The sequence below is a fragment of the Mauremys mutica genome, chromosome 3 (assembly GCF_020497125.1).
Source record: "Mauremys mutica isolate MM-2020 ecotype Southern chromosome 3, ASM2049712v1, whole genome shotgun sequence".
NCBI lineage: Eukaryota > Metazoa > Chordata > Testudines > Geoemydidae > Mauremys > Mauremys mutica.
In genome coordinates, this window is record NC_059074.1 from 174,939,483 (window position 1) to 174,962,902 (window position 23,420).

The window sequence follows — 23,420 nt, forward strand, 5'->3', positions numbered from 1 at the left end:
ACCATGCTGATGAGAATGGTATAAATCCCTAAATGACAGATAGATTTGATAGAATCTCACCCATAGTGTTGTAGTAGGGTGGTTTTTTGCATTTAATAACCTCCAGGTTGAGTAGGTATTTCCCACTGGTATTATTTCCAGTATTCGTTGGAGGACAGCCAATGACAAAATAGTTAAACACTTACTAATGTTATGTGAATTCTGTTGACGTTGACATATGCACTCTGAAATATGAGATGATCAACAGCAGCAAAAGAGACTGATTCATGACAAAGGCATATGGAGTTTATAGTTTAAGTGTGTGGTTTTGGCTGGCATATTTGATTATAGTCCTAGCAATGGTGGCAAAACCACATTATTTTTACCCAGGCAGTATTACTGATCAAAGTTTTCCAGGCAAACCAGTCAGGGAAATTGTCTTTGCAGGTAAAATCTCCTGGGTCCTTTGCTCCAAGCAACTCTCCTCCCCCAGGAGGAGGCGACTCCAGGTCCCCTTCCTCGCAAATCAAATCTCGGCTCTGCCTTGGAGGACGGTTTCCCTTTGGCTCTCAGTTCACTTCCCAGCGCTTGGAGACGGAGGGGAAATTCTTCCTAAAGAGGCCAAAAGCTCTGCCCCCTAAAATGACGTCAGGGTGCCTATGCTGCGGCTGCTGCCCAATGGGAGGGCAGAGAGGATGCACCAGCAGAAAGCAGACACATTCTGCTGGGTTTGCTTGCAAAGGGGAGCTGAGGGGTTAATGTTGTCAGCCAGCGAGGATCAAAGCGATTACAAGGGAAAAGGAGTCCAAAAACCGAAGCTTGCATTTGTCAACAACAATTTATCGCAGATTGGAGAGCCCGAAAGGGATCCCAGTGGGATTTGTGTTGTTACAGAGCAGAAAGAAAGAAAGTAAAGGAAACAACAACAAACAGCCGCAGTGGAAATTCCTCAGAAAGAAATATTTACGTTAGGCGTTGACATCTCTTTTCTGTGCCGCATACTGCACAAATACACAGTTGAACTATAGACTTGCAGGCTAGGAAATAACAGTAACGTCTTGGGATCATCCACACCGGAGTGAGAATAAACAACACAACAACAACAGTACTACAGCGCGGGAGACTGCGGGAGGGAGTGGGGGGGGGCTAGATGTTTGCAGTGTTTATTGGGGAGCAGGATTTGAGTGTTAAGGAACTGACATAAAACGGGGGTGCTGTTTAAAACTTCAGAGGAAGACGATCAGGGATGTTTCCCCCCCACACTGGCTCACAACGTTTATCTTGAGCAGACTGGGGGGAGGAGGAAGAAGCCCCCACTCCCCCACCCCTGAACAAATCACCCCATGAATATGCAGGGCAGCGCTTATTGAGTCTGGAAGAGTCACGACCCCAGTCGTGGTTTCTTGACTTGCTTGTAGCTGTTGCTCTTTCATGTTCACTTTTACCGTATTGCTCCCCCAACAGGCAAAACTTTCTATTCACACACACACACTGACGTCTTTTGCGCATTTCCTGCATTAGAGAGAGCGAGGCAAAGAGAGGTGGGGTGGTGCTGCTGCTGCTACTCAGCCCAGCACCACCGCGAGCCAGCAGCGCTAGCCATCCAGAAGGCGGTGGTCACCCTGTGCCTTTTTAAATCTCCAAAGAGCCTGATCCGGAGCAGACTCCCCTCATGCATTGGATTCGTTCCACTGGATCCTTGGCCTTTGAGGAGGAGGAGGAGGAGGAGAAGGCGAGGAGGCTCCTCGATCCTATGCGGATGTAAGGTCCCCGGGTGTGTGTTTTCTGAGCAGAGGCTGTGAAGTAGGCAGGGCTGGTTGTTTGGCTTGGTGGTTCGGGTTTGTGTGTGTTGCTGCTGCTGCCCACAGACAGTACTAGCGTGAGCAAGAGCCTCGGATCGCGGTTCTGCCTCCTTTGCAAAGGCTGATCCAGGATTATGATCTAGGTGAAGGGGAAGTCTGTTGCCCCCTCCCCCAAAGGTTTATTATGCTCGGATTTTGATTGTATTTTGGGGGGGTTTCTGCAAACACGGCCGTCCCCCCTCCTTCCCTCCCTTCCTCCCTTGTTTTCCGTTAGAAACACAGGCACATTGTATGTATTCACGGGGTGTCGCAAGAGCAAAGGCTAAATAATCAAAGGTAGCAGCAGCGACAAGAAGGGAGCCCCCACGTTGTGGTCTCCCCCCCTGTCCCCCCCGCAGACCTGCTCTCCTATTTATTGGTGAGATCTCCCTGCCTCCCTCCCTGTGCCTGTGAGTGTGTGTGTGTGAGTGAGTGTGCTTAATCCCAGGAAAAGTGAAGCCATCCAACCATGGTGGTTTTTAATGGCTTGCTGAAAATCAAGATCTGCGAGGCGGTGAATCTGAAACCCACACCTTGGTCGCTGAGGCATGCGGTGGGTCCCAAACCACAGACCTTTTTGCTGGACCCTTACATCGCCCTCAACGTGGACGATTCCAGGATCGGGCAGACCTCGACCAAGCAAAAGACTAACAGCCCTGCCTGGAATGATGAGTTTGTCACTGACGTTTGCAATGGCAGGAAGATTGAGATGGCTGTTTTCCATGATGCCCCCATCGGGTACGATGATTTTGTGGCTAACTGCACTATCCAGTTTGAGGACTTGCTGCAGAATGGGAGCCGCCACTTTGAGGACTGGGTAAGTGTTTGCACTGTAAATGCATATGGTTCTGTAAGGCACTGCTGGGGATGCAACACCTTCATCATTGCAGAGCTAGGTTGCCAATGGCATGAAATGGCTCTGAAGCCTTTCCAGGCTTTGTTATACTCAGTCAGGCACTGTTACCGCATATCTCCCTTCTCTAAGATGTGCTTTACAATTTTTATTTTGAGAGGGGGAATCATTGAGTCTGGATCCAGCCTCCGAAATGTCACTGCCTAAATGGGGAACAAGTCTAGTTGCTCCTATTGTACCAAAAAAACAAAACAAAACAAACAAGACAGACCCCCAGTGCGTCCAGGAGTAACAATGCGGCAAAAACCCAGATCCAGAAGCTAGATCTTGATGGAGCCAGAATGTGGCTCACACCTCCCAAATTCTAATGCTTAAATTGAGAACACATATAAATGCTCTTGTTGCACCAACAGAATCCAGACCATGATGGATCCTGGCATGAAAGCACCACCAAAATCCAGAAATCATACTTAGAACCAGGCAATTTTTGATCCCAAACCCCGAACTTCACAGCATCAATAGAAAATAAACAGAGATATTCTTCTGACACCAAAAATCTGGATCTCGATGCATTCCAGTGCAGTTGTATTGCAGGTACTTGGTAGCTAAATCCTGTCAATTTTTGGTCCTAGTCTGTGAAATTCCACTGCCTAACTAAGCCACATGTTTAGCTGCCCCTTAAATATCCAGATCTGAGGTGCCCAAGCCCCACTGCGCTGCAAAATCTTGAATCCAGCATCCCAACATATTGTGGTTCAATTGCACTGCAAACAAAAAAACATTTGGAGATGTGCATTTCATAACTATAATGTATCACTGAAACAGCAACAAAGTTGGCTATATGATTGTAAATAATGTTAACAATAATGTTCATAAGAAAGCATTAGAAACAATCCTCTGATCTGGGATGTTCCATACATGACCAGCCATAATGTTGTGAAATGTGCACCTACATGTTTATTTATTCTTGATGAAGAATCCAAATCTGGGCATTATTTGTTTAGCAGATGGAATAACAACAAAACACCAGAGCCCAAACTAGAAAATAGTTGGCAGATCATGGGCCTGATTCTAATTTACACGAAAGGGCACCTTTACATCGCAATGGCAGTGTAAAGGAGCCTTAAAGTGGATGTAAAGAGGTGTCAGCGTGAAGGAAAGGGGCATTAGTGGAAATGACAATCAGGCCCTATTTATGCTGATTGACTAAGAACTGAATGAGGGCTGTATAATTTTTATTTTAATATTAAAATTAACCTTTATAGCTTTAAATGAGTCTATAAAGCCAAACATAACTTCCGCTAAATATGTTGCACCACGATGCTTGGGGTCTGTATTATTTTGGTGGGCTATCAGAGTTGCATATTTACCAAGTTTAGATGCTAAAACTGGGTATTATGCAGCCAAAACTTAGCTCATTTGGAAAGGTTTTTGCAGCTATCTTGTATCTGAAACCAGCAATGAAATCCTGGCCCCACTGAAATCAATGGGAATATCAGACCAGGATTCAGCTCACATTTTTTTGGTGGAAGAGTAGAAGCAAGACTTATTTTCTATTTTCATGGTACAAATTCTGAGTTTGTGGCCCAAATTTGGCAGGACCTTGAATGATTCAGATGCCAAATATGAATTTTGGCAGTGCTATTGTGCTGGGCATATCAGGGTTCAGATTTTTAAGGTGCAATAGGAGCATCTAAATACGTTCTTTAAGTAGGCAATGGAATTTAGCCGTTTGGGCCCCAAAACTGACAAGATCTGTCAGGATCCTGGTAGCAAATCCAGGAATTTGTGGTGCTATTGTACTGAGATGCATTGAGGTCCAGATTTGTTGAGAGTAAAAGGAGTGTCTACATTTGTTTTCCATTGATGCAGTAGAGTTGAGGGCACAGTGGTAGTGGCCAAAAATTGGCTGATCCAGCAGAATCCAGGTGCTGGATGTGCATTTTTGCATTGCTCTCATGCCGTGATGTCTTATGGTCTGAATTTTATTGGTGCCGCAGGAGCAGATACACCTGTTCTCTATTTTAGTATTAGAATTTGAAGGGTGTGGCCAAATACTGGCAGGATCCAGGGTTGGCCTTTTCCAAAATTATCTAATGAATCTTGCTTTACTGACTTTGATCAGTATAGGATAGAACATGGCATAATTATTATTATACTGCATGTGATTATTTCACTGGTTAATAGCTAGGGACATCCAACAAACTTGCTTTCAGGACAACAAACTGTTTCTTCAGCTGTTTTCACTGAGCTACTAGAGGCTTAGATTAAGCCTATATCTAGTGCCATCGCTAAACAAAATAAAAGTAAATAAAAACAACACATTTATTAACAACTTCAGCAGTATTTGAAGATTAAAGCCTAGAAAAAAGAAATGTTCTGTGAAATCAAATACATGAAGGTGCCTTATGATTCTTACACTACAAGGAAAATGTACATGGCCTAAACCACCTTCAGTCAAACAAATATACTTGTGCATTGTAAGTATGCACTATCTGGACCTTTAATCATGTTAGAGATGAGGTTCCTATGTTTAATAAGAGAAATACATTCCTCATTTTAGGTCTGTAATTGAAGGCTGCTGTTTTTTCTGTTATTTTTGCTATTTTTCAGAAATTAAAGAACAGAAATTGGAGTTGCCAATTTCTCCTTAATGCCTGCAATATCTAATAAATATAGTCTGATGAACAGTCTTGGAAACTATGCTTATCAGTTCTAAGGTCTGCCCACTAACACAGTAATCCTGGTAGTTACAACTGAGTAACATGTACCTGCTGAGCATATTAAATTAAATCACATTGTTACCATCTTTTACCTTACACCATCCAGTCTGATGCAATACTGCTTCCTACACTAGACCTTTATAATAAAATAAATTTGTCAAAATAATAATGTATTGATAACAGTTCTTGTCAACATATTAACAGCTCTCATGCATTCAAGTGCATGATCTTATAATACATACAGTTCTAAAATGTATTTTTATGAGAACTTTTTTTTTTAAATATCCATACTAGTTTTAAGGGGAAATTACTGACCTTGTATTTCTTATCAAAGGTCCAGAATGCAAAGTGGACATTGTTGTCCGATAAGTAGCTGAAAAGGAATACTGTGTTGTTTTCTAGGGGGAAAAAAAATTCTCCTGTATGTACTCAGCTCACCTGCTTTGGTTGATTTTGCTCATTATGCTATCCCTAATGTTTTTTTAAAAGATGAATTTTTCAGGACTATGCTACATATTTTTCTCATTATTATGGCTGTGATGTAGACTGACACTATGGTTACAGTGGAAGCATTAACGTGATACACAAGTACAAAGCTTAGTATCATGATAGCGACTTTTGCATTAGGAAGACTCCATTAAACACGCAACAAGCAATTTTTTTTATCCCTAGGAATACTCAGCAGTCACAAAAATTAATTTGTAACATTGTTTACTGATCCAGTGCAGACTACCTGTACATGTGTACCTCATGGCACATTTTCAAAGTGGTGTCTTATTTCAACACAATGGTCTACATACTAACAGATGGCAGATTTTTAAAGAATTAAATGCTATGTATGTGCTTTTTAAAAAAAAATGCTTGTGCATTTACGCAGAAGCTTGTGTTGATTTCTGAAAACAGAACAGTGACAATTAAAAAGATGGCTGCTTTTTACAGCGATGCATCAATACAGACACAGCACAGTTAAAGTGTCAGTTTTGCAGATTTTACTTGTTAATGGCTACATTGCAGTTTTAAAGAGAGTCCTAGATTGTTAATGTTACAAGCTTCTCTGTAGCTGAATAAAGTACTAGGAATGGGGCAAAGGATATTCAGGAAGATGTTGAAAGCTTTACATTTGGGAAATATGGAGCAATAAGTTAGGAAATCATGAGAAAATATTCTGTTAAAAATAACATGAAAGTATTAGTTAAGTGTGATTCAATTTAGGTAAAATGTCATTCATAATATTATAATAGACATGTCTTGATCTATTTTACCAAGGTTTATCATGTATGAAGTTTGTACTTTCACTTAGTAATATAGTCACATGTAAATCAGTAAGTTTTAAAGTGGGAAGAAAATTATTTTTATAACAAGGCTCATGACTGTAACTTTATGAACTAGAATTACTAGTGCTTATGTTCAGATCGCTAGTAGTCAGGACACTGGATATTAGTTTATCTGCCAGCTGTGTGGCCGGATCCTGAGTTGATGTAAATCAACCTAGCTCTGTTGACGTCACTGGATCTATGCTGATTACACTAGCTAAGGATCTTACCCAGTAGGCCCAACTCTTTGCATGAGAAAAATCTCTTCTTGAAGTCACTGAAATTGGGCCCTCGTGAGAAGTTAATCCTTTTGCAGGCTGAATAACTAGAATGCATGTGTTCAACCAGGACATCACAACTTTTAAAAATGAAGACCTTTTATTTGCATCACAGAATATCATAAAGCTAGAGTTAGAATAATGTACTGGACTTCATTTTGTACTGCCCTTTTCACGTACTTCAGTTCCCAATCATTGCTGATTCCCAAGATCTAAAAATGAAGCATATACTTTTAAAATCATCCTGCTTATTTACCTGATTTATTCAGTGATAGTAAAGCCAGTACTGGAAGCATCACATTTCCTTTAGTAAATGATGGTGATGACACTCATGTGACTGTGTCGCATCACTGGATAAAATAGGCTGATTATGAATTGAACAGAAAGTGAATGCCTCGTCAATCAGCAATTATGAAAAATGGAATTTGGAAAAGTTTAGCAGTTTACCTAAATATAGATTATGGGCCTGTAAAAACACTTGGAATGAGATTACTCATGGTAGTAAGTGTTTGCAAGGTCAGGTCCATACTTTGGGGCTGCATTGAGTAGTGTCAAGGCTTTAAGTGACACTGCCTAAAGTTAGGTGCGTAAATTAGAAAGCCCTGATTTTCAAAGTGCTGAGCTAACACAGGAGTTGTTGGGCCTAGTTATCTAGTGAAAATATATGAGAAATACAAAAATATATGAGGAGGAATACTGGATATAACCAGTAGCAATATCCACTGAAAATAGTAGGATACAGCTTGCCACATACTATACTCCGTGTGCTGAGTTAATTGTAAAGGTTGTTCAGGTGCCTGCCCCTGGTTTTCTGCTTTGGATTGTCATGCACCTTTTGCTTTTTGTGTGATAACTTACCACAGCTAGCAGGTCTAGGAGTTCTATTATTCCAGTGGACAGTGGATTGAATTGTAATAATTTTAGTATAGGTCACTCTACATGTTAGTTTGTACTTGTGCCTGATGAGGACTGGATGATGAACGTTGGAAATAGACTACAGGAGTATGATCATTATGCATCTTCCCTTTTCTATTCTTCTCTATCCATTCAACTTATCTGCACAGAATATGAAATTTGAGAAGCCCAGGATTTTCTATTTAGAAGCTTTGCTTCTTATCTACATATTCAGAGCCAGATCATCAGCTGCTGTAAATCATATAATCTGTTGACGGTTGGTTGAAATCAATTAGTAAACTCTGATCCTGGTTGACAGGCATCTACATCACAAAACAACCATCACTAATTGGAAACCCAGGTTAATTTCAGCAAAATTTGACTATGCCATGGAGGCTGAACTACACTTTCACTCTGAAAGGTGTTGCTTCCAGATCAGGACTGAGAAGCCAGAGAAATGTGCAGTACTAGTATTTCCTGCAAGGTACCAGTTATATGGATGAAGTGAGTGGATACAAATCATGATTCTAAAGAAAGAATGTAATTGTGTTTTATTTAACTTAGATTTTTTTATTTACATCTTGCTAGTGATTAATTTTCTTCTAATTTTATAGTCTTAAATTGCTGAAATGTGTATAATACTCGATTCTTCAATGAGCTTCCTAATTGTTAGTAAAATTTCAGCTGTTACATAGAGATTTTTCTCTACTATGGCCTGCAATACACTACAAAGTTAGGTAAACATAAACTGCCTTGCGTTGACCTGTGTTCATTTGTCTACACTTAAATGCCTCCCACGATGTAAGTGTCCTGTTACAATGACAAACACTACCTCCCTGAGCAGCATTGAGCCATGGTCGATGTACTGAGGTTGGCACAGCACAAGTGTAGATGCTGCATTACTTATGTTGACCCAGCTGTCGCACAATCCTCAACACTGATTGCTCTGGTCACAGTTGTGAACACCATTGCCCAGGGGTCACGGAGACTGGAACCCACCTCTCCCATTTAAAATTTTTGAAGTGCCTTTCTCTGACTGTCCAGGTTGGTGAGCACATCTAGCTGCTCTCCATTGTTGTGAGCAACTGCCCAGCTGAACTGTGGGCTACACATTCTAGGCATGCTTCAGCTTGGAGTAGACAGGAGATATTGGATCTCGACCTGTGGGGAGAAGGGGTTGTGCAGGCACAGCTCTGAACCAGCCATAGAAATGTCATCATCTATGAGTAGATTGCAGGGGGATTGTAGGTACGATGGGGACCAACAGCAGTGCCATGTGAAAGCGAAGGAACTGTAGCAGGCATGCTAGAAGGCCTGGGAGGCAAAATGTCAATCCCATGTCAAGTCACAGACCTGCTGCTTTTGCAAAGAGCTGCATGCCATACTTGGAGACCCCACCACCACCCCGCAGACCACCGAGGATAAATCTGAGGAACCAAAATCGCAGGCCCCTTGCAAGAACAGCAAAGAGGAGCTGCAGAAGGAAGAGGAGGAAGATGGGGGACATGTGACCGGGGGGGAGGGGTCCAGCTTAACCATGAGCCAGGACGTATTTGAGACTCCACAGCAGTCCAGTCAGTCTTGGCAGTCGATCGTGGGTGAGCCCAGTGCAGGAGAAAAAACCTCGGGTAAGTGTGTACATTTATTTTCCATTACATTGATGCCCCTAACTTAGCAGCTCACAGATATAATTTTTCATTAATTTACTTGTACTTTAAGAGGTAGAGGTACAACAAAGCGAGGTAGCTTGTTATCTGCCTTTCATTCCCCTTTAGAGTTAGGAGGGGTTGTAGCGGGGTCATGGAGAGCAGTTAGTTCATGTACACAGGAATGTCCCTTGAATCCACCTGAGAGACTGTGATGAAACTTTCATGGTGATACTCTGCAGTCCTCTCCTGAAGTTTCTAGGGATGGCAGTCTTATATCTTCCTCTGTGGTAGGACAGTTTCCCATGCCACTCAGCAATAACTTTGGCAGGCACCATTGCAGTAAAGAGGCTAGCAGCATATGGGCCTCTTTAGGATGCCAGCTGTAACTATGCTCTCTCTGCCTTTGTTACCTGCTGGAGTGAGATATCAGCTAAAATCACCACCACGTGTAGAAAATGGTACCATTATTCAGTGCAATTGCCCTAGACTCATAGTTTCATGCAACTGAGCAATTCCTGCCTCACTGCCTGTGAGCCATACTCACAATGGCTGGTGCTGCGGATGGCATGTGCACAAGCACTCCAAAGCAGAAGTGTCAATACACTTGTTTAAAATTTTAGGGGAGCAAAGGAGGGGAGTTCTGAATCTTAACTTTCACTTTCAGTTGTGACTATACTGACAATGGTTCCTCTGTGTGTTTTATTTGCAGCTGCTGCCATCGAGGCCTTGAGGGGTTCCTCCTCCACATCCTTGGAATGCCTGAGCCAGCTAAGAAGGAGAAAGAAGAGGACTCAGGTGACATGTTCAATGAAATCTTGCAAGCCAGTGCTGCATCAGACTGTAAGCAAAGGGCTTGGAGGTTGAACACTGCAGACAGCCTGGAGAAGGAAAGAGCGGACAGGAGAAAGACCCAGGAGTCCCAGCAGGAAAAGGAGCAGTAGATTCACCAGAACAGAATGGGGCTTCTCTGGCAGCAAACACAGATGCTGCAGTCTCTTGTGGACCTGCAGGTTCAACAATCCCGGGCTCGCCTCTGTTTGCAGTCCATGGAGAACTCCATTACAGCACTTCCCTACATACAACACAATGTTGCACGTGGCACCAGGGGCCACAACCTTACCCCTACCACTCCACATCGGGGGGCTATTAAGGACAACCACAGCTTCACATACACTGCTCTGTGAAATCCACTGATGCTGTATATGTAGGTAAAATGGACTTGAATGCTCTTTCCCATTGGTAAGTTCTATTCCATTAATATATTAAATTTTTAATGTATGTGCTTTTAAATGGTACAGATTGTTTTTGTACTGGTTTTGTTACTTAATAACATTCTATTATTTGGAAAATAATTAATCTTTATTAGTTCACAACATATGTTGCAGAGTGCCTAGTAGTTCAGAAAGCACCCAGCACTTCAAAATTAATAGGTGCATTGCCAGTTGTGTTCACAGCTGTATACCAAGCACCACACAATTCCTAACAAGCTCCAAAACAGCAGGGCAAGAGAGAGCACAATACACTGCAAGGCATTACTGTGGCTTACTGTTAAAGTGCTCTTTCAAAGCCTCCCTGAGCTGTTCAAACTCAGCAGACAGCTGTTCCACCTCCACCCTCCATTCCGGCAGCAGCTTTTCCCTCTTTGCTTCACAGATATTATGCAGGACGCAGGAGGCAACTACAACCATTGGGATGTTTTTTTCACTGAGATCCAAACTTGTGATTAAACAACACCAGCGCCCCTTCAGTCTAGCAAAACCACATTCAACTGTCATTCTGTACCAGCTGAGCCAGTAGTTGAATCTTTTCTTAGTGCTGTTGAGGTGGCTAGTGTATGGCTTCATGAGCCAGAGGAGTAAGGGATAAACTGGGTCACCCAGGATCACTGTTGACAACATTGCCAATCAGGAAAGAAGGTTCCTGCTTTCTGAACAGTCCTGTGTTCTTAAAGATGCAAGAGTCAAGCACCTTCCCTGACTAGCAATATGGATGTTGGTGAAGAATCCCTGGTGATCCATGAACTCTTGCATAACCATAGAAAACTAGCTCTTTCTGTTGATGTTCTCTGTGGCAAGGTGATCAGGTGCCAAAATAGGGATATTTGTGCTTAGGGTTCCCAATTTTCTAATTGCACAAAACTGAACACCCCTGCCCTGAGGCCCTGCCCCTGCCCCACCCCTTCTCTGAGGCCCAGCCCCCAATCACTCCATCCCCCCCTTCTGCCGTCGCTTGCTCTCCCTCACCCTCAATCATTTTCACTGGGCTGGAGCAGGGGGTTGGGGTATGGGAGGGAGTGAGGACTCCAGCTAATTCCTTGCCTGCCCTGGCTCCATGCAGCTCGCAGAAGCGGCCAGCATGTCCCTGCGGGCCCTAGACAGAGGGGCCAGGGGCTCCGTGTGCTGCCTGCACCTGGAAGCGCTGCCCCCACAGCTCCCATTGGCCGCAGTTCCTGAACACTTGGCAACTCCACCACCATTTGGGAACCCCGTTGCTACAGATCCATTCATTATCTTGCATTTTACTAAACATACAGCATCATTGCCGAGAGTCATGGTCCTGCGCAGCAGGAGACCATTAATGGCTTTGCACACTTGCATGACAACAGCCCCCACAGTGGATTTTCCAGTTCCAAAATGATTTTCCACTGACCAGTAGCAATCCAGCGTTGCAAGTTTCCACAGTGAAATCCCCCCTCACTTCTCTGCTGTCAGTGCAGCTCTCATTGTGGCGTCCCTGCACTGGAAGGCTGGGACAAACTTGGCACACAGATCCAGGAATGTGGCCTTGTGCATCTGAAAGGTCTGCAGCCATTGCTTATAATTCCAAGCTAGCATTACAGTGCAATCCCACCAGCCAGTGCTTGTTTCTTGGGCCCAGAAGCAGCACTCCACCATCTTCAGCTGCTCTGTGAATGCCACCGACAACCTTGAATTGTTTCTTGCTATATCCCACAGCAATCTGTCCTTCCTCAAAATCATCGTGGTCCATGCTGATTCAGTTCTTATGGCTCTGCAAATATCAAAGGATTGTGCATCCTGTGCTTGCAACATTTGTGACAATAGTGCAGAGCTGTGCAGGCTCCATGCTGCTGTCAGAGATGGCGGACTGCAAGGAGGGCTGCGCAGGTTCATGAGATATTTTAAAAAGGCTATAGATGACATTATGGGATGGAGACAGTTGCATGCTGGGAAGTTAACACCTTGCTCCCTGTCACTGCTGTGCGACTATTTTCTGCCCCACTATGCATTGCCAAAACTTCCCAAAAGACAATGCGCTGGACAATGGTGGGTTGCACACTTGGATAGCTACTCCTGGTGAGTCTGCACCAGTGCCAAAGCAAGGAGCCAAATACGCACGCATACAAACGATGTAATAACTGCGGTGACTATATGCATATCTTGCGTCGACCAGTTTGTAATGTAGAGTTGGCCTGAGAAGTTTGACATTTCACACATAAAAATTCTCATGTGTGCTGAAAAAGACAAATCCGGATCTTCATTAACATCTTTCCTCTGAGAAAAACACAGACTTACGCCTGTACTGCATTTGCAAACAAAATCACCTTCTGACATACTGAATTTCCACAAATCAAGAAATTGTTTGAGGTTGATGGGACTAGTGTTCCTATGTCACTTAGGTGTTTTTGAAAATCCTACTGTTAGGTGTCTAAATATTACTAGGAAAAGCAGTCAGTAAATAAAGACTGACATTTAATAAAATCCCTTTGCCCTTTACTCTTATTCATTACCACTACTACTGCTTATACAGCTCCAAGTCCTGCTGTCTTCTCTCACAGAGAACCCCCCCTGAGATCACAGCTGCCATCCCACCTACAGCTCTTCAAACACTGCTGAAATCAGTGGGAACTTGAGTCAGGACTGCAGGACTTTGCCCATAAGGGGTAATGAGTTACTATTGTCCTTCTTGTTGTACTTCTACAATGTCTTTTGCATTTTTATTGTGGTTTTATAATTTTGTCTTGTAAATGTGAACACGTTGCTTAGAAAACAAAGCTGGGGGATATCGTTCTTGGAATAATTGTATGACACCGGGGCTGGGGTAATGAAATGCTATGAGGGTGTCCCAGAGTGCGCCGGCTCTTTAAGGGAGTTGGGCTCAGCCTCACTGTGCCTTGTCTGGTGCCTCCCTAGGTGTTGGGCTTTGAGGCAGAGAAACAGGAATCTGCTTAGCTTAGGCCATGTCTACACTACCACTTATGTCGGCAAAATTTCTGTCACTCAGGGAAGTGAAAAAAAAAGACTCCCCTGAATGACATAAGTTTCGCTGGCATAAGTGGTAGTGTGCACAGCGCTATGTCGGCATCTCCTGCCAACATTGCTGCTGCTCGTTGGGCGGGTGGGAGAGCTCTCTCCTGTCGGTATAGAGCAGCTACATGAGAGATCTTTTAGCGGTGCAGCTGCATCAGTACAGCTGTGCTGCTGTAAGGTTTTTAGTGTAGACATAGCCTTAGTTGGTGGCACGAGAGCTTTTGGCAGATTTCTAGAGAAAGACCTGTAGGAGATTCACCACCAGAGAGGACTGGGGAAGGGACTTTCCAGCCCAGCCAGATGGAGAGGCCTGTGGGGAGCTATCTGGAGTGAGGAATGAGAACAGAAGCCTGACAAGGCTTGAGAAAATGCTGGACAGTAGGTTTGGGGAAATGTCTTGCGAGAGGCTGGTGAATCTGAAATGAGGGAAAGGCTTGTTTGATTCAAGCCGATGTTCGAATTCTGACGTGTTGATAAACTGGACCTTGAGAAGGGATGTTCTGAGTATCCAAGAAAGGGAAACTGAGGGAGTGATAGGGTCTGGTACCAGATTGTGTAAAACCTGTTGCAAGGATTGGAAAAAGGGAACATCAGAGAATACTGAATGAAATGCCCTAGCTCTGTATAAATAATTGCTTTCCTACATTACAGATGTCACTAGAAAGGTCAGAAAAGACTATTCAGCAACAATTAAACACTTGGATCAGCAAATTATAGTATTAGCAAATAGTGCCATACATTAGGCAATTTTTTGAATGACAGTTATGCTTTGCACTAGTTGCTAAAATGAAATACAAACTAGCATGATCCAAAAAAAAAGTGGAGAATTATATAACCTACTGATTGCTAGTCAAAGTGAGTGATTTGAATTGCTAGTAAAGTTTGGGTTTTAAAGTGTCCTTTCACTATGAAAGACTGTCCTGTTCCTCTGCCTTTTGCTAGCAGGACCAAGATTTCCCCAAAGAGAATCTGATCTGGACATCACTTCAGAATAAGCAGCGGACAGGCTGGTGAGGTGGGTGAGCAGCCACCTGCCTGGAAGTCAGAGAAAGTGAAGTTGTGCTACTCCAATAAGCTCCGTTACAGAGAAGGAAGAGGTTCAGCCTGGTTAAGAGATGACCAGATTTAGCATGACTGATTTGAAGCTGGGACAGAATCTCCAGTTTCAGTAGAATAAGCTGAGGGTCTATCCCTCAAAATTGGGACAATCCCGGTGGGATGGAAACCATGCATTGCAACTTTGTAGCAAAGCACTGACAACGCTGGAATTGCACGAATAATGGTGCCTGGGGAAGAAGAGCTCCCAAAACCACATCTGCAATAACTGCCAAGAGAACTGTCAAGTACAGGATGCGGGATAGGTCGCAGTGTAAATTCTGCTGGAGGTGCTCCAACACTCTGCCGCATATGGCTTCCATCCCACTAAGATTGGCTGGGTTTTGAAGGACAGCTGATTGAACTGCACCAGGAGATTTTTGTCCCAATTTCAGTATAATCCTGTGACAGTTGTCACCACCTACTGTGCTGAACCGCCGATCCACTGTAACACTGCTACTGTGCTGCTGTGCTTGAGCTCTTTCTTTGTCAGTAACTGATAAGTACACTCCCAGTGCAATGGTCAAACATAAATATAATTCTAGGAACAGTGCCATATACTCGTTCAGTATCATAGGGCTCTGTCCCTTTAAGTTCCATTCTACATCTTTTCTCTTTGTGCCAGTCATGGTTCTGAGGAAGAAGGGTTTTAGTTAACTTTAATAAACAATTTTTGTATACAAATGCTACCTGTCCCTTAAGAAATAAGCAGCAGGTAGGTATTTTCCCTTGTATTTTAAAGAGCAAAATGTTTTCTTGTGCTTATAACTAATGGTTCTATAGTTATTTAGTGTACTGTGTACACTTTATTGATTTTAAAGGAACACTTGCAGGTAGTTTAGGCTCCAAACTTAGATTTTGTGCACACACAAATGTTTTATAGCACCAAATCTGTAAAGTGTTGTAATTTTAAAACACAAATTCATTAAAACCAATTTTAAACACTCCCCTGCAACGTCTGAAACCCTGATGTTGTGCTAACTCATGATAGCTCTGTTCTCATTATCCCATACTTCCATTTGTTTTTTTCATCCACCTGTTGCATGCTCACGTGGGTAGGGACTGTCTTCTTGAACGTACAGCACCTAGCACAATAGGATCTTTGACTGAGGCTCCTAGCTGCTTTGGTAAGATCATTAATAATGCACAAGAAACAGCAAATGACGTGGACTACAAACCAAAGTTTGTCCAAGCAGAATGCAGCACAAAAACTAAGCACAGCAGAACCTGTGAAAAATCAGTTAATTAAAAAAAAATCTTTCTGTTCATACAATTGGGGATATTATTAGTAATAAAAGTAACATGATTTTAAAGGAATGTGACTTTTAACATGATTGTCACTTAAGTAAAGAAACAAGATTTTCAAAATGAAATTGGGAAACATTCTGAGTCTTATGTTAATATGCTATCCACCGGTGATGGGAAACAGAGACATAGAGGCTGATTCACCTCTCACATCATTTAAGGTTGGTGTAACTGCATTAATCTCAGTGTAGCTATACTAGATGTAGGGCCTGTTCCTGTAAACACCCACACGCTTAACTTTACATAAATATGATCAGGCCCTTATGCTGGTATAAATGTGATCAGGGCATGCTGGGTTGTTTTATGTGGTATGCTGTGCTGTCCCCTTGAGCAGGAGCAAAAGCACCCTACCCTGCTGCAAAATAGGATACCGATTCCACAAGATACTTAACTATGTGCCTAACTTTGTGCAACTGCTAGCAGCAAATATCTCCAACAGCTGGTGGTGGGACACTTGATGGGGAGGGCTCTTGAGTTACTACCAAGAATTCTTTCCTCGGTCTCTGTCTGGTGGGTCTTGCCCACATGTTCAGGGTCTAACTGATGGCCGTATTTAGTGTCGGGAAGGAATTTTCCCCCGGGTCAGATTGGCAGAGAACCCGAGGGCACTTGAAGCAGCATGGGGCACAGGGCACTTGAAGGTTTAAACTAGTGTAAATGGTGGATACTCTGAAACTTGAAGTCTTTAAACCATGATTTGAGAACTTCAGTAACTCAGCCGGGGGTTATGGGTCTATTATTGGAGTGGGTGGGTGAGGTTTTTGGCCTGCAATGTGCAGGAGGTCAGACTAGATCATGATGGTCCTTTCTGAACCTTAAAGTCTATGAGTCTATGAATAGACCCACAGCCATCAAGGGGACTCCTTGCATGTTTAAAGTTAAGCAGAGACCTATCAAGGGGACTCCTTGCATGTTTAAAGTTAAGCAGAGACCTATCGAGGGGACTCCTTGCATATTTAAAGTTAAGCAGAGACCTATGTACCTTAATGAGGCCAAGGGGTAAAATTTTCAAAAGTGCACTAAATCCATTTGAAAATGGGATTTAAACTCCTAAGTCACTTAGGAGCTTTAAAAATTTCCCCAGAGATAAATTTAGTGCAGTATTTTTAAAATAGCGTGTTTTTTTCCTTGTTAAATAGGTCTTGATCCTGCCTATTAGAACTGTGATTCGAGTTCTAGTTCTTTTCTAAAATCATTCTCTGCGTGATGAGATTTAGCCTGACTTTGGAAATATTATTTCCTCTTCCTTTTTAAAAATAAAATCGGAAAGTCTTATTTTTATGACATAATTAATCTCATTAGTGAATACAATAATAGAGTACTTAAATAATTTGTGCAATTAAACAGGTGAGAGCCAATCTTGTTTGAATGAATGATCTGTATTGAATTTTTAAAACATTCTAGCAATTACATTCTATTTAAAAGGCACATGTATTCCAGCCAAGTATTGTTTTTTTTATTTCCATTTGACTAACTTGTCACAAATATTTCAAAATCCTATGGCATAATCCAAAATTTTGATCAAAGGCCATTTTAAAAAAAATCAGATTTGAAGTGTGAGGTCATCTGGCAACTAATGCAGTCTCTGAAAAGCTGAGATAAAAATTAGTATCTAACCAAAGCTGAAGATAGGAAGGCTGAGGTCAAGGAAGAATATGCACAAGCCTTAAGAAGCCACCACTCCCTCCAGCAATCCTCTGCAGTATTGTGTGGGCTTCTATGAGGTGGCTGCTGGATATAATTCTTGCTGCTATTGGTGCCATAAATTGTGAGTTTAATACAATGTACAAGTGGCATGAAGGGGCTACAGCAGCTACCACACCAGCTGTGCAGCAATTCCCAGGTTGGGAAGTGGAGTTCACCTCCTAATATGCAAGGTTCAACACATAGAGCCCGATTGCTTGAGTTTTATGCCTGGTGTGATAAGGTTCCTCCTCTACCTTGTTAGGTCATGCGCTTATTGCCGGATTTGCTCGCCTCAGAGATTCACCATGTGGGTCAGGAAACAGCCCAGAGACCTTCCCCTCTGGTAGAAGCCACAATCCAGGTCAATTCCTCCTGTGTCTGATCAGGAGTTGGGAGGTTTGTGGGGAACCTGGGCCCGCCCTCTACTCTGGGTTCCAGCCCAGGGCCCTGTGGATTGCAGCTGTCTAGAGTGCCTTTTGGTATCATAGAATCATAGAATCTCAGGGTTGGAAGGGACCTCAGGAGGTCATCTAGTCCAACCCCCTGCTCAAAGCAGGACCAAACCCAACTAAATCATCCCAGCCAGGGCTTTGTCAAGCCTGACCTTAAAAACCTCTAAGGAAGGAGATTTCACCACCTCCCTAGGTAACCCATTCCAGTTCTTCACCACCCTACTAGTGAAAACGTTTTTCCTAATGTCCAACCTAAACCTCCCCCTCTGCAACTTGAGACCATTACTCCTTGTTCTGTCATCTTCTACCACTGAGAACAGTCTAGATCCATCCTCTTTGGAACCCCCTTTCAGGTAGTTGAAAGCAGCTATCAAATCCCCCCTCATTCTTCTCTTCTGCAGACTAAACAATCCCAGTTCCCTCAGCCTCTCCTCATAAGTCATGTGCTCCAGCCCCCTAATCATTTTTGTTGCCCTCCGCTGGACTCTCTCCAATTTATTCACATCCTTCTTGTAGTGTGGGGCCCAAAACTGGACACAGTACTCCAAATGAGGCCTCACCAGTGCTGAGTAGAGGGGAATGATCACATCCCTCGATCTGCTGGAAATGCCCCTACTTATACAACCCAAAATGCCATTAGCCTTCTTGGCAACAAGGGCACACTGATGACTCATATTCAGCTTTTCGTCCACCGTAACCCCTAGGTCCTTTTCTGCAGAACTGCTGCCCAGCCATTTGGTCCCTAGTCTGTAGCAGTGCATGGGATTCTTCCATCCTAAGTGCAGGACTCTGCACTTGTCCTTGTTGAACCTCATCATATTTCTTTTGGCCCAATCCTCTAATTTGTCTAGGTCCCTCTGTATCCTATCCCTACCCTCCAGCGTATCAACCACTCCTCCCAGTTTAGTGTCATCTGCAAACTTGCTAAGGGTGCAGTCCACACCATCCTCCAGATCGTTAATGAAGATATTGAACAAAACCGGCCCCAGCACCGACCCTTGGGGCACTCCACTTGATACCGGCTGCCAACTAGACATGGAACCATTGATCGCTACCCGTTGAGCCCGACCATCTAGCCAGTTTTCTATCCACCTTACCGTCCATTCATCCAGCCCATACTTCTTTAACTTGCTGGCAAGAATACTGTGGGAGACTGTATCAAAAGCTTTGCTAAAGTCCAGAAATAGCACATCCACTGCTTTCCCCTTATCCACAGAGCCGGTTATCTCATCATAGAAGGCAATTAGGTTAGTCAGCCCTTGGTGAATCCATGCTGACTGTTCCTGATCACTTTCCCCTCCTTTAAGAAGTTCAGAATTGATTCCTTGAGGACCTGTTCCATGATTTTTCCAGGGACTGAGGTGAGACTGACTGGCCTGTAGTTCCCTGGATCTTCCTTCTTCCCTTTTTTAAAGATGGGCACTACATTAGCTTTTTTCCAGTCATCCGGGACCTCCCCCGATCGCCATGATTTTTCAAAGATAATGGCCAATGGCTCTGCAATCTCATTGGCCAACTCCTTTAGCACCCTTGGATGCAGCGCATCCGGCCCCATGGACTTGTGCTCGTCCAGCTTTTCTAAATAGTCCTGAACTACTTCTTTCTCCACAGAGAGCTGGTCACCTCCTCCCCATACCGTGCTGCAGAGTGCAGCTGTCTGGGAGCTGACCTTGTCTGTGAAGACAGAGGCAAAAAAAGCATTGAGTACACTAGCTTTCTCCACATCCTCCGTCACTAGGTTCCCTCCCTCATTCAGCAAGGGGCCCACACTTTCCTTGACTTTCTTCTTGTTGCTAACATACCTGAAGAAACCCTTCTTGTTACTCCTAACATCTCCGGCTAGCTGCAACTCCAAGTGTGATTTGGCCTTCCTAATTTCACACCTGCATGCCTGAGCAATACTTTTATACTCCTCCCTGGTTATTTGTCCAATCTTCCATTTCTTGTAAGCTGTTTTTTTGTGTTTAAGACGAGCAAGGATTTCACTGTTAAGCCAAGCTGGTCGCCTGCCATATTTACTTTTCTTCCTACACATCGGGATGGTTTGTTCCTGCAACCTCAATAAGGATTCTTTAAAATACAGCCAGCTTTCCTCGACTCCTTTCCCCGTCATGTTATTCTCCCAGGGGACCTTACCCATCAGTTCCCTGAGGGAGTCGAAGTCTGCTTTTCTGAAGTCCAGGGTCTCTGTTCTATTGCTCTCCTTTCTTCCTTGTATCAGGATCCTGAACTCGACCATCTCATGGTCACTGCCTCCCAGGTTCCCATCCACTATTGGTTCCTCAACTATTTCTTCCCTGTTTGTGAGCAGCAGGTCAAGAAGAGCTTTTCCCCTAGTTGGTTCCTCCAGCACTTGCACCAGGAAATTGTCCCCTACACTTTCCAGAAACTTCCTGGATTGTCTGTGCACTGCTGTATTGCTCTCCCAGCAGATACCAGGGTGATTAAAGTCACCCATGAGAACCAGGGCCTGTGATCTAGCAACTTCCGTTAGTTGCTGGAAGAAAGCCTCGTCCACCTCATCCCCCTGGTCTGGTGGTCTGTAGCAGACTCCCACCACGACATTACCCTTGTTGTTCATACTTCTAAATTTAATCCAGAGACTCTCAGGTTTTTCTGCAGTTTCATACTGGAGCTCTGAGCAGTCATACTGCTCTCTTACATACAACGCAACTCCCCCACCTTTTCTACCCTGCCTATCCTTCCTGAACAGTTTATATCCATCCATGACAGTGCTCCAATCATGTGAGTTATCCCACCAAGTCTCTGTTATTCCAATTACATCATAATTCCTTGACTGTGCCAGGACTTCTAGTTCTCCCTGCTTGTTCCCCAGGCTTCTTGCATTTGTGTATAGGCATGTAAGATAACTCACTGATGGTCCTGGTGTCCCAGTATGGGGCAGGAGCCCTCCCCTCTTGCACTCACCTACTTGTGCTTTCTCCCAATATCCCACTTCCCCACTTACCTTGGGGCTTTGGTCTCCTTCCCCCGGTGAACCTAGTTTAAAGCCCTCCTCACTAGGTTGGCCAGCCTGCTTGCAAAGATGCTCTTCCCTCTCTTCGTGAGGTGGAGCCCGTCTCTGCCTAGCAATCCTTCTTCTTGGAAGACCATCCCATGGTCAAAGAATCCAAACCCTTCTCTTCGACACCATCTGCGTAGCCATTCGTTGATTTCCACGATTCGACGGTCTCTACCCTGGCCTTTTCCTGCCACAGGGAGGATAGACGAGAACACCACTTGCGCTTCAAACTCCTTTATCCTTCTTCCCAGAGCCACGTAGTCTGCAGTGATACGCTCAAGGTCATTCTTGGCAGTATCATTGGTGCCCACGTGGAGAAGCAGGAAGGGGTAGCAATCTGAGGGCTTGATGAGTCTCGTCAGTCTCTCCGTCACATCATGTATCTAGCCCCTGGCAAGCAGCACACCTCTCGGTTTTCCCGGTCAGGGCGGCAGATAGATGACTCAGTCCCCCTGAGGAGAAAGTCCCCGACCACCACCACCTCCTCCTCCTCCTCTTGGGAGTGGTGGTCGTGGAACCCCCATCCCTAGGACGGTGCATCTCATGCCTTCCAATCAGTGGAGTCTCCTTCTGCTCTGTTCCCTCAGATGTATCATCCACTCCACTCTCTGCACTAGTACCTGCGGTTGCTCACCATGAAAACGGTTGCTCACCTGCATCTGTGTTTCTGGTACATGGACATTTCTGGTATTCTTTCCTCTTCTGGAAGTCACATTCCGTCAATTATCCTCGCTGGTCTTCTGTCCCCGCTGCGTAGCCTGCTCTGAATCTTCAGAACATTGTGCCCGCTGAAGCTGATCCTGACGTCTATCCAGGAAATCCTCATTTTCTTTTATGGAACGCAGGGTTGATATTCGTTTCTCCAGACCTTGAATCTTCTCTTCCAAGATGGAGATCAGCTTGCACTTTGTACAGACAAAGTCGCTTCTATCCTGTGGAAGGAAGACAAACATGGCGCATCCTGTGCAGGTCACAACAGCGGATCGCTCAGCATCCATAGTCTACGACAGCTACAACTCCCTGGGCTACTTCCCCATAGCCTCTTCCCAACACCTTCTTTATCCTCACCACAGGACCTTTCTTCTTGTGTCTGATAATGCTTGTACTCCCCAGTCTTCCAGCAATATGCCTTCTCATTCTCAGCTCCTAATGCCTCTTGCTCCCAGCTCCTCGCATGCATGCTACAAACTGAAGTGAGGTCCTTTTTAACTCAAGTGCCCTGATTAGCCTGCCTGTCCTAATTGATTCTAGCAGTTTCTGCTTGTTCTGGAACTTCCCCTGTTACCTTACCCAGGGAAAAGGGATCTACTTATTCTGGGACTAATATATCTGCCTTCTAACACTCTCCTGTAGCCATCTGACCTGACCCTGTCACACTGGTTAGTCAAACTCCATGGTGAAATGATGGGAAGCTTAAGTGACTACTTAGGTGCCTTTGAAAATTTTACCTCCCTTTGATACTATATGATTTTTTTTAAAGGTAAGAGTTGAAATGAAGTGTTTAAAACTTGCCCAGAACATTAAATGTTCTGCAGATAGTGACTGAATGACATCTTTACACTGGAATTATTTATTGGTTTTGCTAGCGCCCTGAATGTGCTAGATTCTGTTCAAACAAAAGAGACCCAGTGCCATCCTTGAAGAGCCTACAGTTTAAAAATGAAGTAATTTACAAACTCACAATTGGCTGGTGAGCAATAAACTATAACCTGAGGTTTGAACAACTTGTATGTCAAGAATGGGGTGAAGTTCAAAGGCCAGCTGCCTAGAGAAGGTGTAACAAAATGCATAAGGCAAATAAGCTGTGGTGTTTAGGTCAGAAATATGCAAAGTATCCAGAAATGTTGAATTATTGTGACTCGTTGGACGTATGTGATGTGATGGGTCTTGAGGAGAGGGGTATTGTCTGACTGATCAATTAAGAAAGGATGCTTATTGCACAAGGGGTATCACAGAAGAAGGTGCAGAACCTTTTGTGTGACAAGCTGAGAAGCAGGCAGATGAGACTGGTGGACCAGGGCATCACTGGTGGAGCAGAAGAAGTTAGATGGGCAACTTGGTA

General features: G+C 43.9%; 1 protein-coding gene across 2 annotated transcripts in view; it reads left to right on the forward strand.

Moving 5' to 3' along the window:
- Positions 1-1,620: 1,620 nt before the first annotated feature.
- The window catches only part of PRKCE (protein kinase C epsilon), a 534,912-nt gene continuing 513,112 nt past the window's right edge, over positions 1,621-23,420 (forward strand). For both annotated transcript variants that reach the window (XM_045011041.1, XM_045011042.1), the window contains exon 1: positions 1,621-2,637. In XM_045011041.1, the coding sequence (XP_044866976.1) occupies positions 2,290-2,637 (348 nt within the window). In that variant the 5' untranslated portion in view covers positions 1,621-2,289. The remainder of the gene's footprint in view (positions 2,638-23,420) is intronic.